The 16,745-nt window shown below is 45.3% G+C and overlaps 1 protein-coding gene across 1 annotated transcript in view; it reads left to right on the top strand.

Moving 5' to 3' along the window:
* The window catches only part of DHCR24 (24-dehydrocholesterol reductase), a 29,891-nt gene extending 16,801 nt beyond the window's left edge, over positions 1–13,090 (top strand). The window contains exons 6-9 of the mRNA XM_039887239.1: positions 2,888–3,031; positions 8,649–8,846; positions 9,213–9,391; positions 10,458–13,090. Of these exons, the coding sequence (XP_039743173.1) occupies positions 2,888–3,031; positions 8,649–8,846; positions 9,213–9,391; positions 10,458–10,611 (675 nt within the window). The 3' untranslated portion in view covers positions 10,612–13,090. The remainder of the gene's footprint in view (positions 1–2,887; positions 3,032–8,648; positions 8,847–9,212; positions 9,392–10,457) is intronic.
* Positions 13,091–16,745: the final 3,655 nt, after the last annotated feature.

The raw sequence follows: 16,745 nt of genomic DNA, 5'->3' as shown, positions 1-16,745 counted from the left end.
AGGGGGCCAAGGGGAATCACCTCCCCCACTGTACCCGCTACTCTGTCACCTGTTTGATATATTAGATGTCACTTAAGCTTACAATTGGACAGAAGGGTTTGTGCATCTTTTAAAATGTTTAAGCACCCTGGTCCTATTCCCAAGGAGAAAACTGAGGCCTTACTCAAAGTCTTGTCTAGTGTTGGGCAGAGGGGCTGGGCTCTTAGGCCACAGCCTTTTGCAGAATGTCCCGATAAGCAAAACCCTGATGCCCAGTGGGAACAGGACTGGGGGCAGAGAGTGATAAATGCCGTTAGATGTGTGGACAGTTCGTTTGAGGAGCATTTCTTTCAAATCTCCTGATTGGCAGGCTATTCAGGAATTTGTCCCTTTGTGCCAGGCTCTGTGCCAGGCTCTGTGATAGGCCCTCTGCAGGCACTGTCCAGTGGAAGGCTCATTGTGGCCCTGAGAGGAGGCAACCCACCCCCATTTTACAGGGGAGGCCCAGAGATAGGAAGTAGTTTGCTATCTAAATGCCAGGACTGGAACTGGGACTCGTGTGGCTGCTTGGCTGCCCCAGCTGGTGTGCCCTTGATCATATCCTGGGCTTCTCTGGCATGAATTGTTTCTGATAAGTCAGTGAGCATCAGGAGCACCTGTCTCCAGATACTCCGAAGTCTCAATCTCATTATGCAGCTGGTGCCACTGCGAGGTGTGTAGCCAGGCCCCACCCAGGGTTAGATCAGATTGCTGTGTTCCTATTGGGTTTCAATCTCCTTAGCATCAGCAAGCAGAGGCCAGCGCATGGTGTCTTTTGCCCTACCCTATACCGACCTCACTGAAACTGACTTAGACAAACAGGCTCTGTAACCCCACTTTCCTATCACATTGCGGCCCCTGGTTTCCCCCCGCAAAGTGGCCTACCAGCAGAGTGGCCTGCAGAAGAGGGCGACACCCAGATAAGATACCACTCAAAGGATTGGCTGGCTCCAGGGTGGAAGGGATTGCCAAAGGGATGTGGGACTAGAAGGCCAGTGGGGGCCAGAAACTGAATATTGTACCCCCAGTGTGGGCAGGCATTGTGGGCTGGCCTTATGCATGGCACTTTCTGCATTATCTTTTAGTCTTCCCAACCAGGGGGTAATAATGTCTCCATTTTGCCTGCACAGAAGATGAGGCTCAGAGAGGCTAAGTAACATTCCCAGGGTCAGCCTCGTGCCTTATAAGTGGAAAAAGCAAATTGGCCAAGAGTATGCATGGGATGGCCTCGTTTTTTATAAATGTGTGTGTGTGTGTGTGTGTGTGTGTGTGTAGTATACAGAAAATAAAACCTAATGAACACATAAGTTTTAGTAGGCTACAGGGGTGAGGGTGAGGCTACAGAGGTGTTTCTCCAAGTTATATACTTCTGCAGTGTTTAAAGTTTTCATACAGTGTACATTCCATTTAGAATCATGAAAAAAATAGGATTGTTTTGTTTTGTTTTGATAATGCCCACATTCCAGAGCCGGCCATTCAGGGTTCTCTGCTTTCTGCCCCTGGCCTTGCACAGCGTGGGGTACATTCTTGCCCTGCCTTTTGCCAGCCTGGTGGCCTCAGGCAGTCTATATAACCTTGATAATTCTCAGTCTCTTTCGTGAAACAGGGACAACCCTACTATGCAAGGTCTTGGAAGGGATAAAGAATGAAATGGTTAGGTGCTGGCGACACTGCCTGGAGTATGGGCACTTGGCACATGTTCTGATTATTCCCTTCCACCAGCTCCCCTGGGGCTGCCTCACGTCTTGCCTCCCTAATGGCTCCCTGACGACTTTTTTCCTCTCTGGCCTCCACTCTCCACTTCTTCCTAATCCTTTACTTAGCCTGCCCAGCTGGGTGTGATCTTATCTGCCCCATAAAACTCCAGTGCCTCTCCCACCCCCTCGAGAAGCTGGTCTGATGTGAGGCCTGAGCATCCACAGTATGTATGTGTGTGTATGTATCATTTCTAATAGGCACCAAGAAAAACTCCCACAAAGCATATATTTTTATTACCATTTTACATGTGAAGAAACAGGCTGATAGAATGACCTGCCCAAAGTAACACAGCTAGTGTGTGACTAGGCCAGGATTTGGCCTTAGCTGCCCAGTCCTAGAGCCTGTGCTCTTTTGAGGCTGCTGCTCTGCCTCTCTCTGAAAGCATCTGCTCATAATTCATCTCACAGATGAGGAAGTTGAGGCCTAGAGAAGCTAAGCCATCCCAGGGCACAGGTGAAGTCCTGAACCATTTAGGACTGAAGAAGATACCAGCTAAATATAAGGTTTAGGCATTGGGGCCACAAGGCCCAGTCCCAAGGAAGTACGTAGGTTTGCTCTGTGGGTTTCCTCCATTGACGGTGGCTGCCTAGAGGGAGCACACACTCAGAGGATAGTGAGGCTTAGTCTAGGGCTGCAGGGAAAGTATCATGGTTAATTAGTGCTGTTGACCATGGGACCCAGGGAGGAGGGGATGACCCATGCTCCGTGTTTGTGCCAACACTGGCCTAGTGGAAGGGAGGGAGGGAGGAATTCACCTGCATGGAGCACCGTGTTGTGGCAGATGCCAGAAAACATTTGCGCTTTGATTTTTCTCATTGAGAAAGAGCAGGGGACTAGGTCGGGGTCACTAAGTAAGTCCTCTAGACTATGAGGAACTAGCTGTTGGGCCCTGGGCACACCACTTAACCTTTTTGAGCTTCTGCTCTCCCTGTTAGAGAATACCCACTGTGCTTAACCTCACCAGGCTTTCAAGAGTCTAAAAAGGAGATAATAGACATGAAAGAGCTTTGAAAAGGCCAGGAGTGCTGAACAGAAGCTGGGTATCACTGTTACACCCTGATGGCACTTAGTGCTTGTCTGTGGGCTGACACAATGCCCTCTGTCATTTCAGCTGAATAGCATTGGCAATTACTACAAGCCGTGGTTCTTCAAGCACGTGGAGAACTATCTGAAGACAAACCAAGAGGGCCTGGAATACATCCCGTTGAGACACTACTACCACCGGCACACGCGTAGCATCTTCTGGGAGCTCCAGGTGAGGCTCAGATTTCCCAGTAGTCCTGGCTCCTCTAAGTTGGCAGGGCAGGGAACCAGGATGGTTAACATTGTAGCCACACTCTCTCCCTTAAGAGCAAAGAGTGGCTTTGTTCTAGGGAACTGGAACACACTCTTACATAGTAACACAGTTGCTTCCTCTGAGATTGGACCTTCTTCACTTAAAGCGGCAGGTTCCCAGTGAACAGAGAGTGGAGTGCTGGGCCAGGTAATTTGGGGAACACTGACCTGTTCCGTCCTTGAGGAACTGCAGCCCAGCCAAGCAGACAGACTCTAGTCCTGTAAAGGGCCACAAGAACAGGAAAAGGAAATGGCTAATCTGGTCCTGTCTAGGGTTGGAGGTAGCCATCAAGCTTGGCCTTGACAGATGAGCAAGAATTTGCTGTTGTACATGGAGGGATGGGGAACAGTGACATTTTGAAGGGCATCAGGGAAGGCCTCTCAGGAGATAACTTATGAGCAGGGACCTGAACATAGAGAGGACAAGCCATGAAGAAGTCCAGGGGAGAGTGTTCTAGGTGAGGGAGGTGCCAGAGCACAGGTCCTCAAATGGGCTGCATGGATTTTTTTTTTCCTTTTTGAATTGAAGTGCAGTAGCATAAATTTAACCATTTTAAAGTATACGATTCCGTGGCATTTAGTACATGCATAATATTGTGCAACCATCACCTCGATCTAGTTCCAAAACGTTTTCATCACCCCAGAAGGAAATACTGTGCCCTTAGCAGTTGCTCCCCATTCCCCCTTCCCCCAGCCTGGCAACCATCGATCTGTTCTGTCTCTACGGATTTATCTACTTTAGGTAGTTCATATAAATGGAATCATTTGTGTCTGGCCTCTTTCACTAAGTATGCTTTCAGCATTCATCTGTGTTGTAGCATGTATCAGCACTCATTTCCTTTTATTGCTGAATAACACTCCATTGTATGGATATGACACATTTTGTTTATCTATTCACCTGTGGTTGGACATTCTGGATTGTTTCCACCGATTGGCATTGTGAATTATGCTGCTGTACATTCACATACAAGTATTTGAGTACTAGTTTTCAGTTCTTTTGGGTATATGCTCATGAGTGGAATTGCTGGGTCATTAGATAACTCTGTGTCTAATTTATTGAGGAACCACTCACCTTTTCTCCACAGTGGCTGAGCCATTTTACACTTCTAACAGCAGTGTTCCAGTTTCTCTACATTCTCACCAACACTTGTTCTCTGGTTTTTGATTATAGCCATCCTAGTGGGTATGAGATGGAATCTCATTGTGATTTTGATTTGCATTTTCCTAATGACTAATGATGTTAAGCATCCTTTCGCATGCTTATTAGCCATTTGCATATTTTTGGGAGAAGTGTCTATTCAGCTTCTTTGCTCATTTTTAATTGGCTTGTCTGTTGTTGAGTTGTAAGAGTTTATATGTTCTGAACACTAGACCCTTATGAGATAAATGACTTACAGATATTTGCTCCCATCCTATAGGTTGTCTTTTCACTTTCTTTTGATGCACAAAAATTTTTAGTTTTGATGAAGTTCAGTATATGTATTTTTTGTTACTCATGCTTTTAGTGTCATATCTAAGAATCCCTTACTAAACCCAGGGTTATGGAGATTTAGCCCTATGTTTTCTTCTAAGAGCTTTATGATTTTAGCTCTTATATTTAGGTTGTTGATTTATTTTGAGTTAAGTTTTTTACATGATGTGAGGTAGAGGTCTGACGCCACTCCTTTGCATATAGTTAACCAGTTGTCGTAGTGGAAAAACAGCAAGAAGGCCCCTGAGCTAGATCCGTGGTGAGGAATAAGGTCACATAACAGTCAGAGACTGAATCAAATGGGTCCTTGTAAGTCAAGGAAGGACTTTATATTTTACTCTAAGTATGATAGGAAATTGGAAGAGGGCTTTGCACAGAAAAGTGATGTGACATGACCTGATTTCTGGTTTAAATGAATAACTTTGACAGCTAGATGAAAAATAGAAGAAAGAAGATATCTGAGTTTAGGGTGGTAGCAGTAGAGGAGGGAAAAAGTATCATATCTGGGAGATAGTGTGAAAGCAGAACCAACCAATCCTCTGAACAGATCGGCCATGGGAGTGATTCCAAGGTTAGGGCCCCAAGCAACTGGTGACCAAATGTGCCATTGACTGCTGTGGGCAACATGGGGGAAAGGCCTGGGAAGGGAAATCAGAAGTTTGGTTTAGGGCATGTCAGTTTGAGATGCCTTTCAGATATCTGTTTAGGACGTCAAGTGGGCAGCTGTCTCTATGTGTCAGGACTTCAGGGCAGGACTGAGGACACACATATCAGTATGGTCATGATCAACAGCATTCTAGGTGATCACTTCATTCCTGTCGCATCTGGGCCACACTTGGCAGGTCCAGTCTCTTCCTCACCCAGCTCTGTCAATCAGCAATATTTGAGGTTAGAGCTAGCTACACAATCTTCAGGGCCCAGTGCAAAAAGCAGGGGGAAACATGCCATCAAAGATACTGAATTACGAAGCTTTTTGCTCTCTTCCTTGGTCCGTCTCTTATCATAAATATTTGCTATTTAATGTTATTCTGAGTAAAGAAATATTAAAAACTTAAGTTATTAGCATGAGTTTTACTATTTATCTTTTAAATGTAATATAAGAGCATTTAACTCTTCATGCATATGTATGTCATTCTTAAAGAACCAGTGAAAGTGCTGCACAAAACTAACTCAAATGCTTTTATTTCCCTTCTTGATAACATTCACATTCTACCAACACTTCGCCTTGGCTACTGATGAATAAGGAAGGACTGAAAAGAAAAGGGACTCTGGGCAGCCCTGTCTTTCCTTTCTTTTCGATGTCCTCATTTTTAGCAGTTTAAATGGTTGACTAATTCAGAGCAATAACATCAATATGGAAGGATAGATAGGTCCTTGATTGTTACAATGCCGCTATCACAGGGCCTGCCTTTGGGGTTTGGGGTTCTGGATCAAGCGGGGCCTCTTGAACCCTTAGTGGGGTCCTGCATCCCAGCAGAGCAGAGAAAGCCAGTAACAAGCTGGACACAGATAAAGGCCAAAGGCAGCTGGAGAGCTGGGGTCCGAGAATGGGAGAGGCTGTGATGACTGACCTTAGCATGCTGGTAGGACAGGACCAGGAGTGAAGCCAGGGACATAGGGCCCAGGATCATTCCAAGGCAGAAGGGTGAATAATGGGGTAGACAGAGGAGGGAAAGGAGAAGGGCAGGGCACCCGAACTTTGTGAAGTTGAGACATTGGAAAAGGAGTGGTTCCAGCTGATAACTTTAGGCTAACGATGGACTATTTTAGGGGGAAAAAATGTAAATGGATTTTAAACATAAGAAAAGTGATGTGGTCTCACTCAGAATTCAAGACAGGTGAAACAAAACTACAGGAGCCTCATTTTCCACCTATCAGAATGACAGAGATGCGAAAGTTTGATAACACACCACGCTGGCCAGAGTGTGGGGAAACAACAGTCTCCTGCGTTGTCTGGGAGAGTATAAAGTGGTGCAAGCTCTTAAAATAGTATCCATTAAAATTGCACACACTGTCTAAACCAGAATTTTCCACTTCTAGGAATTCATCTTACAGATAAATGTACGTGTAAATACAAAGATGCATGCACAAAGGATATTCATTGGAGTAGTCAGGAAATAATTGAAATACCCATTAATTAGTATAGAACTGATTAAGTAAATTAGGCTACATCCATACAGTAGAGCAGAGGTCAACAAACATTCTCTGTAAAGGGCCAGGTAGTAGTTTAGGCTCCATGGACCATGAGGTCTCTCTAGGAGCAACTCTGCCCTTATAGCCTGAAAGCAGCCATAGACAGTATATAAATGAATGGGCATGGATATATTCCAATAAAACTTTATTTTCAAAACCAGAAGGTGGACTAGATTTGTCCCAGGAGCCATAGTTTGTGGGTCCCTGCAGCACAGTGTTAGGCATCCACGACAAAGAATGGGTAGCACTGTGGGCGCTGATGCACAGGATACAGTGATAAGCAGGAGGCTGTCGATGCCCCTATCTGTGAGTTGCTTTTTGTACAGCCCATATGCTTGTTGGCATCAAATGCCTCTAGAAGGTACTCAGTTCCTAACAGTGGTTGCCTTTGGGGAGTGGAAAGAAAGCTCAGGGACTTGAAAGGAGGCTTAACCTTTGGACTGTTGGAATTTCTGCTATGGGCATATGTCGCTTTTCCAAAAAAGCCAAGGAGACAAAAAAAAAAAAAAAAAAAAAAAGCCTTTGCATGTATTGTACTCTTATATGCCAGGCATTGGTGTAGGTGCTGGAATCTAACGGAGAAGAAAGCAGACAGATCTCTCCCTTATGGGAGTGGACTGGTGATCAGAGAGGTGATTCCAAGGGAGTGGAGGGGAAGAGTCACTCAACCCCAAAGGTCAGCATGGTGGCTTCTTTGGGAGCCTCCCCTGGCCCCTAGTCTAATGTGGACCCTTTTGTGAACTGCTTCTGCATCTCTTGGTCCCAACTTTTCTTACACCTTAGTCTTGTGGCCACGTCTCTTCCACACTTGAGGACAGGGACCAAGTCTCAGTTATCTTGGTATCCCCAGCACCTAGCATAGAACCTAGCACTTGACCTCATGGGCACCTCATAATTATCTAATGAAGGAACATCTTTGGTGTCAAGGAGCTGTGGGAGTGGGTTACCAGTGGACACTGGTGACCCTCAGGAAGACAGCAGACTTGGAGCAGGGAGGAAGACTGAGCAGGGGGCCATGCTATATAGGGTCCTTGCTGTTGGGAGCCATAGCAGAGCTGGCGGGGAGCAGAGGATGTCTTGGAAAGCAGCAGTGCTGAGTGAGGCAGCTCTCCCTCGTGATTTGAAGGAGGAAGAACAGCCTCTACTCAGGGGGCGGTTTGGGGAGACGAAGTTGGAGTAGGCAGGTGGGGTGGCACTGTGAGGGCCACAGGAACACAAAGAGGAAGTGGCTAGTTCTGTCTAGGGTAGCCATCAAGCTTGGCCTTGAAAGATGAGCAAGAATTTGCTGTTGTACGTGGAGGGATGGAGAGCAGTAACAGTTTAAAGGGGAGGTTGGGGGTCAGAGAAGGCCTCCCAGGAGATGATGTAAACCAGTGGGCTCATAATTGAACCTGAGCCAGACCTTGCCCACCCCAGTGAGAGCTGTCCCTGGCTGTGTGACCCAAAGAGGATTGTTTATGCTTCTCATTCAACAGCATTTATTTCTCAGACATTTGCAGTTGCCTGCCGTGCGCCAGCCACTCTGACCTCAACAGCTAGAACAACAATTATAGATACCTTATTATTTTGCTCCAGGCACTGGGCTGAGTGCCTTCCATTTGGTATATCACTATTCTCACAAGTCCCATTTTACAGATAAGGAAACCGAGCTCAGAGAGGCTAAGTAACTAACCCAAGCTCATCACAGCTGGTAAATGCCAAAGCCAAGACTCCAGCTGGGATCCAACTGGGTAAATCCTGGGGTCCATCATGCCCCTCCATTTGGGGTGGACCCTGTCATACAGAACAAGCACTGACTGAGAGCCTGGCCGCTGGCACACGGAGACGCTCCATCCTTGGTTCCTTCTCTGCATCCCCAACCTTCGTCTTTCAGGACATCATTCCCTTTGGCAACAGCCCCATCTTCCGCTACCTCTTTGGCTGGATGGTGCCTCCCAAGATCTCCCTGCTGAAGCTGACCCAGGGCGAGACCTTGCGCAAACTGTATGAGCAGCACCACGTGGTGCAAGACATGCTGGTGCCCATGAAATGCATGATACCGGCCCTGCACACCTTCCACAACGACATCCACGTGAGTTGGGGCGGGGCCGGGCAGGCCAGGCCAACAGCCGTCCCGTGGAATCCAAGGTCTTCTCCTCTGAACCCTGTGACTGACCTTGGGCAGTTGGGGGGCCTCTGTTTTCCCAACTGCAAAATGAGCCCGCTCAGCGAAGGCCCTGACAAGAGAGCAGACATAGGGCCCTGTGATGAGCATTTCCATGAACTTCTCAGATTGCATTCTCTAGTGTGGAGTTGGGGGTGAAGCTGTGAGCAGCCAGAAGACGGGGCCCTGGAGAGTGCCGAAAAGCCTCCCTTTGGGTAGATGTGGGGTGGGCCAGCCATGAGCCTTTCACCTGTTGGAGAAAAAGCACCAATACTCCCTGCCTGGTCCACCCAGGTCTACCCTATCTGGCTGTGCCCATTCATCTTGCCCAGCCAGCCTGGCCTGGTGCACCCTAAGGGAGACGAGACAGAGCTCTACGTGGACATCGGAGCTTACGGGGAGCCACGCGTGAAGCACTTCGAAGCCAGGTCCTGCATGCGGCAGTTGGAGAAATTCGTCCGAAGTGTTCATGGGTGAGTGGCTCCAAATGTGGCCTGATCCCTCTGGCCTCCAGCTCTAAGGGATGGCTGCAGGGCGGTTCAGGGAAGGTCCAAGGTGGCCAGGTTCTGAGTCAGACTATCTGTTCGCTTTGGAGTTTGTCGCTTGGCAGCCTCTGCTTTGGAAAGTACCTAGTGGAAGTTAAGGAGGTGGGCTTGCAGGGCTCCTGCCCCTCTTCTCTCTGCATCCCCTTCCTCTGGTCAGCACACTGTATCCCCCCACCCCCTAGCTGCTTGAGCTGGGAATGCGAGAACTGCCCCACTCCTCCCTCCGGGGAAGATAATGGGGTGGTTTTCCATATGTTCTGGGGGATGCCACTCCAGGTTGGAAGACCAAAGCTAAGGAAGAAGGAATTTATGATTGTGAAAGCCATACAGGGTCCCAGGACCGAGCAGTGCTCAGAAAATGGCCTGGAACCATTTTAACCCTAACCCTAACCCTAATACCTGTAGGTATTGACCTACATAATGTGAACAAATCTCAAAATAATTATGCTGATTGAAAGAAGCCAGGAAAAAAGAATAGCGATGTTTCCATGTATATAAAATTCCCGAATCCCTGGTGACAGAAAGTAAATCCACCTGAGCTGGTGGAGGGCGATAACACAGGGGCATAAGGGAAAGTTTGGAGGGTCATTGTGGTCATTATCTAGACTGAGATGATGGTTTCTAGGTTGTATACATATGTCAAACTTAGTAAGTTGTGTACTTTCAATATGTGCAGTTTATTAAGCATCAGGAGAAAAAAAATGAAAAGAAAGCAGCCAGTGGCCCCGCCAGGGAGGCAGTGCACCAAGCACAGGGAGAAGCCACAGTCCTAGTTCTAATCCTGACTCTGCCTCTACTGCCAAGTCACTTAATGCCCTGAACCTTGATTTCCCATCAGCAAATAGGGGATAAGAATTCCTGCACCACCTTCCACCACCAGATCGTTAGGGGAATTCGACAAGAAAATCCTCCAGAAGTGATTTCTGCACTGCAGAATGTGCTGTGTCCCACTAACATCACTTCCCCACTTCCGTACCCTATCTCTGCTCTGCAGGTTCCAGATGCTGTATGCTGACTGCTACATGAACCGCGAGGAGTTCTGGGAGATGTTTGATGGCTCGCTGTACCACAAGCTGCGGGATCAGCTCAATTGCCATGACGCCTTTCCTGAGGTATACGACAAGATCTGCAAGGCTGCCAGGCACTGAGTCAGAGCCCACCCACAAAGAGACAGATGTGTGGGTGGACCCTGCCCCCAAGGTCAGGAGGCATCTTCCCTTCACTTATGCTTGGCTGCTCTCCCAGATCCCTACTTTCGGAAAGAACCCCTCCAGAAATCCCACCCAGACAATCCTGATGGGCTGTTCCCAGCCTCCAGGGGCTACCTAGTGGAGTGGGAAGGACATGGGATTTGAAGTCAGATGTATCTGAGTCCAGTTCTCAGTACAGCCACTCATTAGCTGTGTGACTTTGGGTGAGTCACTCAGCCTCTGAGCCCAGCTCTTCATCTGTTGCCAGGGGTTAACAATATCTGCCCGAAGGCTTTGCTAGCTGTTACTGCTTCCTATTCTGCATCACAGCTGACTGAAGTGCTTTGGTTTCAGTGGTTGAGTCCCAAAGGCTCCACGTTAGGTCACCTAGGCACAGGTTTGGCTAGAATAATGAAGGGTTGCCCTGGAGCGGCACTGCCATTGCTTCAGTCGGCCAGTATTTATCCTCATGGGCAGAAAGAAGGAAGGTTCCTCTCCATCCCTGGGGTCTCAGGAGGGCAACAAATGGGCAGGCGTCCGAAGATGTGCTGTGCCAAAGGTCCTATCCCAAAGTTTTCTCTGCCATCCTTGGTGATGTTCTGCCTCTCCCTCCTTCATGCTCAGGCTCATGGGCCCACCCCAGCCATCACTCAGTCTACTCCAAGAGGACCATGTCCCTGGGAACATTTCAGGGTTGAATCCTGTCCCAGCCTAGACCTGGGATACCCGCCGGTGTGGCGTGAATGGTTTCTGCTCTGAATTGTATACAGAGGACCTGGGCTTATTCTTGGCTCTCCAACCCTCCGTGCCTCTTGTCCCCAGAATCCGCTTAGTCCTGGTGGGGATGCGTCCATGCTGCCCCGTGGAATGGGGGGTGGGGTGGACCACACCAAGCAGGAAAACGGAGCCCACCGTTGTTAGGTTTCGTGAGGATTCTCACTGTGGGGCTGAAAGAATAGAGCATCTGCTTGATATCTTTAACCACTCATCCTCTCTTTTTTTTCTCCCCCACCCCCAGCCGTAGTTGATTTCAGTGCCTTACAAATCCTAAGCTCAGAGAAAAGTTAGCTCCATTTCCATTCCAGAGGGAAAGGAACTCCCTGAGGTCCTTCTCCACTTACTAAAAGTTGGTCATTTATGCAACTCCCATCTTAAGAACTGTGCAGCCTCGGCTAAAAACCGAGAGTCTGAGAAGGAATTGTGTCACATAAGGGAAGCTGGAATGAAGTGAGCTGTGCCAGGCAGTGACATTCTGAGAGAGAGCGCGTGCACTGCACTAGGAGTCAGAGACCTGGGTTTCAGCCCTTGCTCAATGAGCTGTGCAACTGTGGGCGAGTCATTTGTTCCTCTAAACTGTAGTTTTTGCTCATCTATCGCATCAGTACAGACAAGACCTCCCTGGGACCCTTCTAGTGTGGAAATTCATGGCTATCTTAGACCTTGTGGTTGCAAAACCCATGGAAAACCTCATTTGTGTGGAAAGTCAGAGGAAAACAAATGATCCAAGTGGACACCTGGGAGTGGTCTGTCATTTAAGGTCCTTCAGCCCAAGTACTGGACATTCATGGCACCTAGAAGACAAAGGAACCCCCTTATCCATTTGGCCTCTGGAGAAGGCATAGGAAAAAAAAAACAACCATTCTTTTGCTTGTATGCAAAGCATGTGAATTCTGGCATTAGCTCTCAGTGGGCCCATCTGCTTCCTGTTTGGGGTTAAACTGATGATCCTACTTGCTGTAGAGGAATGGTCAACCTAAGCAGATTAACCCAACAGATAAGGCTCCATCTTTTCACCAGTGGGATCTCTGTTTCTAAGCCATTGGGAGTAGAGCCAGAGATGCCAGCCGCCTCTGTTGTCCTTAGTCCTACAAACCAAATCCTGTTCTTCACAGACACCCAGAACCTGGGGCTTGGATGGGGAGGTCTTGACATTGCACTTCAGGTTAATGTTTTGCTTCAGTCATATCTTGCCCAGAAGGGGGCAGCCTTCCCAGCATGGTGAGTCGAGTAACCAGCTTTTACTTGTATTCAGTCCTGTCACTGTCCGTCTGTGCAGTGGTTTCAGATGGAGTTGAACTTTGCACAGGGGAACAGTGTGTTTGGAAAGTAAAAGAATAGGCCTCTCTCCTCCAGAGCCCTGAGTTTCTTGGCTGCATGAAGGTTTTTTGTAAAATCAATTATAGCCTATTTCTTTGGCTGGAAGAATGCATAAATTTAATTGGATATTACTAAAAATGAAGGGAGGGCATGTGGGAATGGGGATGTTGTGTGATTTTGATTTTTTTCCCTGGATCATGGGGACCAAGGAGAAAGGCATGAGTCTCCCCTAGCAGGCTCTTGCAGCTACAGGCACTGTATCTACTGTCTAGAACACTTCATGTCCCTGTGGCTGTATGGCCACCGCTTCTGTAAAAATAAACGTGTGACCTGGAAAGTAGCCTTTGTTGTGTCTTGCTCTGGGAACCACAATGTGGAGTCAGACCTGGATCAAGTGCAAACCATGCCCCTCATTGGGTCAATTTCCCTCAGATCTGTGCACCCGAGAACAAAGACTGAGAGACAATATGGGGGAAATGACAAGTTTATGAAGGCGGTGGGATCATGGGTAATTTTCTCCCCCAGGTTTGAATCTTTAGCATTGTCACAATGATTTGGTACAAGTGTTAATAGGGTCCCCCATCTGCAGGGTGGAGAATAGACTGCAGGGGAAAGGGTGGAAGACAGACCAGCGAGGAGAGTCCAGGTGAGAGGCAGTGGTGGTTCAGATCAGGGTCGAGGCTGGGCTTCTTAAGGCACCAGACATGGTCGTCAGGGCCTCTAGGCTACAGTATTGAGTTTGTCACCTGATTGTGACCTAATCTACAAACTGATGGAGACCACTAGTTATCCACTAAAATCTATCCCTCCCTTCTTTGAGCAAACTGCTGGACTACATTTCCCAACCTCTCTTGCAGGTAAGTGTGTCCTTGTGTCAGAATTCTTTAGTAGAATGTGAGCAGAAGTGGTGAAAGCCTATGTGAGGTTCTCCTGGCTCTCCTTATATTAGCTGGGTGCAGATGACAACCAGGCCATAGGCTGTGACCAAGTCACAAGTTGTAAGGAGCATGGATCCCTGAGTCACTGTATGGAGAACTGCCTACAAACCTAAAACCTGATTTGGTTATGGGTGCAAGAAATATAACTTTTATTGTAGTTGAGTAACTACATGTTCAGGACTATTTGTTAGAGCAGTTTAGTTCACCCTAATTGTTAGAGGGTTGTCAGGCTCCAATGAGCATTTAGAAGAGTTGAGTTTAGTGTAAGAAAGTTTTATGCAAATACATAGATACACATAATGGACATTTTCCTAAAATGTGTGACGTGGGCTTCCCATCCTAAAGTTATTTGAAAGGAACCCTTTAGGAAATTCTTTTTCCAATTGTTCAATTTCACAAATCAGGATTTGGTGAATTCTCCTTAAAGGAGAAATCTTTAAAACAGATTTTATAGTTTAGGTCTTCAGTTCCACCTTACATTTGAATTGCACACAACGTACAATATCTTATTTAATCCTCACAATCTTGTTACAAAAGCAGGTCAGTTTTTATCTGTTTTATAAAAAGGAAAGTAAAGCTCAAGAAAGATCTGTCGATTTGCCTGAAGGCCACACTGAAACTGTTGAGTCAAACAAGGGTGCAGATTCATCTAGTCTTACAATACCAAAGTGCTCAAAGAGCCTTAGCTAAAGACAGCCAAGACAGTAGTTCCAGACATAGAAACAGTGAAACAGAGCTTTCCTTGGCAGCCAGAGAACCTTTCACTCCATTATAGTAGGCTGTTCCTTTTCAGCATACATGGCTTTTGTAACAGAGAAGGTCATTGGTATCTCATGGCAAAGTAAAAGAACTGCCTGAAGTTACTATGCAGGTTTCTCTTACAATAAGATAAGCACTCCAAATTTGCTGACTTTCTCTATGGCAACAGACTGTCGAAAATACGATGGCTAATATATTTGAAAAAATGCACTTTTTCTTTTTATATAAGGTAAAGCATCTTTTTAAAAAGTTATTGCAGATATTTTTTAACTTTTTATTTTTAATTAATTTTAGACTTACAGAAAAGTTGCAATGATAGTACAGATTTCTCATAGCCCCTTCACTCAACTTCTCTTCTACAAAACCATAGTAAAATGATCAAAACTAAGTTATTAATACTGGCATAATATTAAATAACCACAGCCTTTATTTAAATTACACCAATTTTAACACTAATGTTCGTTTTTCTTTTCAGAATCCTAAGATCCTACATCGCATTGTTATTTCTCCTTAGTTTCTTTTAAACGGTAACAATTGTTGAGGTATAATTAACATATAAAAAGCATATGTTAAGTGTACAATTTGATTTGTCTTGACATATGTATGGATAAACTGCATTTGTTTATTCATTCACTTGTTGATGGACATTTGGGTTTTTTCCAGTTTGGGGCTATGACAAATAAAGTGGCTAGGAACATTTCTGCACAGTCTTTGTGTGGACACGCTTTCTTTTCTTGGGTAAATACTCAGGAGAGGAATGGCTGGATCATATGATAGGTGTATGGTTAACTTTTTAACTTGCCAGACTTTTCCAAAGGGGTTGTACTATTTTATATTTCCACCTAAGGTGTATGAGTTTCAGTTGTTCTACATTTTCACCAACACTAGGTATGGTCATTCTTTTTAACTATCTTAATAGGTGGGCAGTGGTATCTCATTATGGTTTTAATTTGCATTTCCATGACTAATATATGAAGTCTGATATAAGTCCTTTATAAGATATATGATTTGCAAATATTTTCTTGTCTGTGGCTAGTCTTTTCATTCTCATAGTCTTTAAAATAACAAAAGTTTTATTTTAATTGAATCTTATTTAACAAATTGTTCAAATAGTTAAACATTCGAATAAGCAGTCAAATTAATATCTAAGAAATATTCGCCTAACACAAAGCACAAATATTTTCTCTTATGTTTTCTTCTAGAAGTTTTATAGTTTAGATTTTACATTTAGGTCTATGATCTATTTTGAGTTAATTTTTGTATATGATTCAAGTCTGGTCATAGTTTTGTTTTTTTTTTTTTTGGCATGTTGCTATCCAATAGTTCCAGCACCATTTGTTGAAAAGACTATTTTCCCTTTGGATTGTCTTTCCACCTTCGTTGAAAATCCGTTGCCCCTAAGCGTGTCTGTCTCTGGGTTCTATGTTCTATTCCTTTAATCTATTTGTCTATCATGACACCAATTTCACACCGTGAGATGAAGTAATGTTCTCCAGCTTTGTTCCTCTTTTTCCAATTTGTTTTAGCTATTTTATGTCTTTTATATTTCCATATAAGTGTTAGATCAGCTTGTCAACTTAAAAAAATCACTGGGATTTTGATTCGTATTGTTTTAAATTCATAGTTTGATATGAGGGAGGAGGGACTAACATCTTAAAAACATTGAGTCTTTGATTCATGAACATGGTATATCTCTCCCTCATTTAGGTATTCTTTAATTTCTCTCAGCAGTATTTTAGCTGAATTCAGTGTACAGATCTTGTACATCTTTTGTCAGATTTATACCTAGGTATTTGATAGTTTCGATGCTATGATAAATGACATTTTCAATTTTTGATTTTTTATTGCTAATATATAGAAACAGTTGATTTTGGTATATTGATCTTATTTCCTGAACTTGCTAAACTGACTTATTAGCTCTAGTTTGTATCTATTTGGGCTCATCGTTCCTTTTTTGAGGATTCAGTATGATTTTTTACATAGATGACATGTTTATGAATAAAGACAGTTTTACTTCTTCCAAAATAGTTATTTTGACCTGAGTGAGAAAGTACTGCTTTCTGTAAGGCACTCAAGCTCTGAAGAAGTATTCAAAGTATTTTTCTTTTTCTTTATGTGAGTTTTTTGGCTGAGGCTGTGGTGCCTCAGTCTCCTTTTCTCTAGGGACAATATGCTTCTGCCATCCTCTTCAATCTCACTGACAAACAACAGTATGGGAAGCAGCTCAGAACACTGTGGCCAATGCCCACAGACAAAACTTTATGCTAGACTGGTGTGCCCATGAGGCCTGACTCCAGG

This window comes from Pteropus medius, unplaced genomic scaffold, assembly GCF_902729225.1.
Source record: "Pteropus medius unplaced genomic scaffold, Ma_sr-lr_union100, whole genome shotgun sequence".
Classification (NCBI taxonomy): domain Eukaryota; kingdom Metazoa; phylum Chordata; class Mammalia; order Chiroptera; family Pteropodidae; genus Pteropus; species Pteropus medius.
The sequence above is the reverse complement of the archived record's forward strand: the minus strand, read 5'-3'. Positions and strand labels throughout refer to the sequence as shown.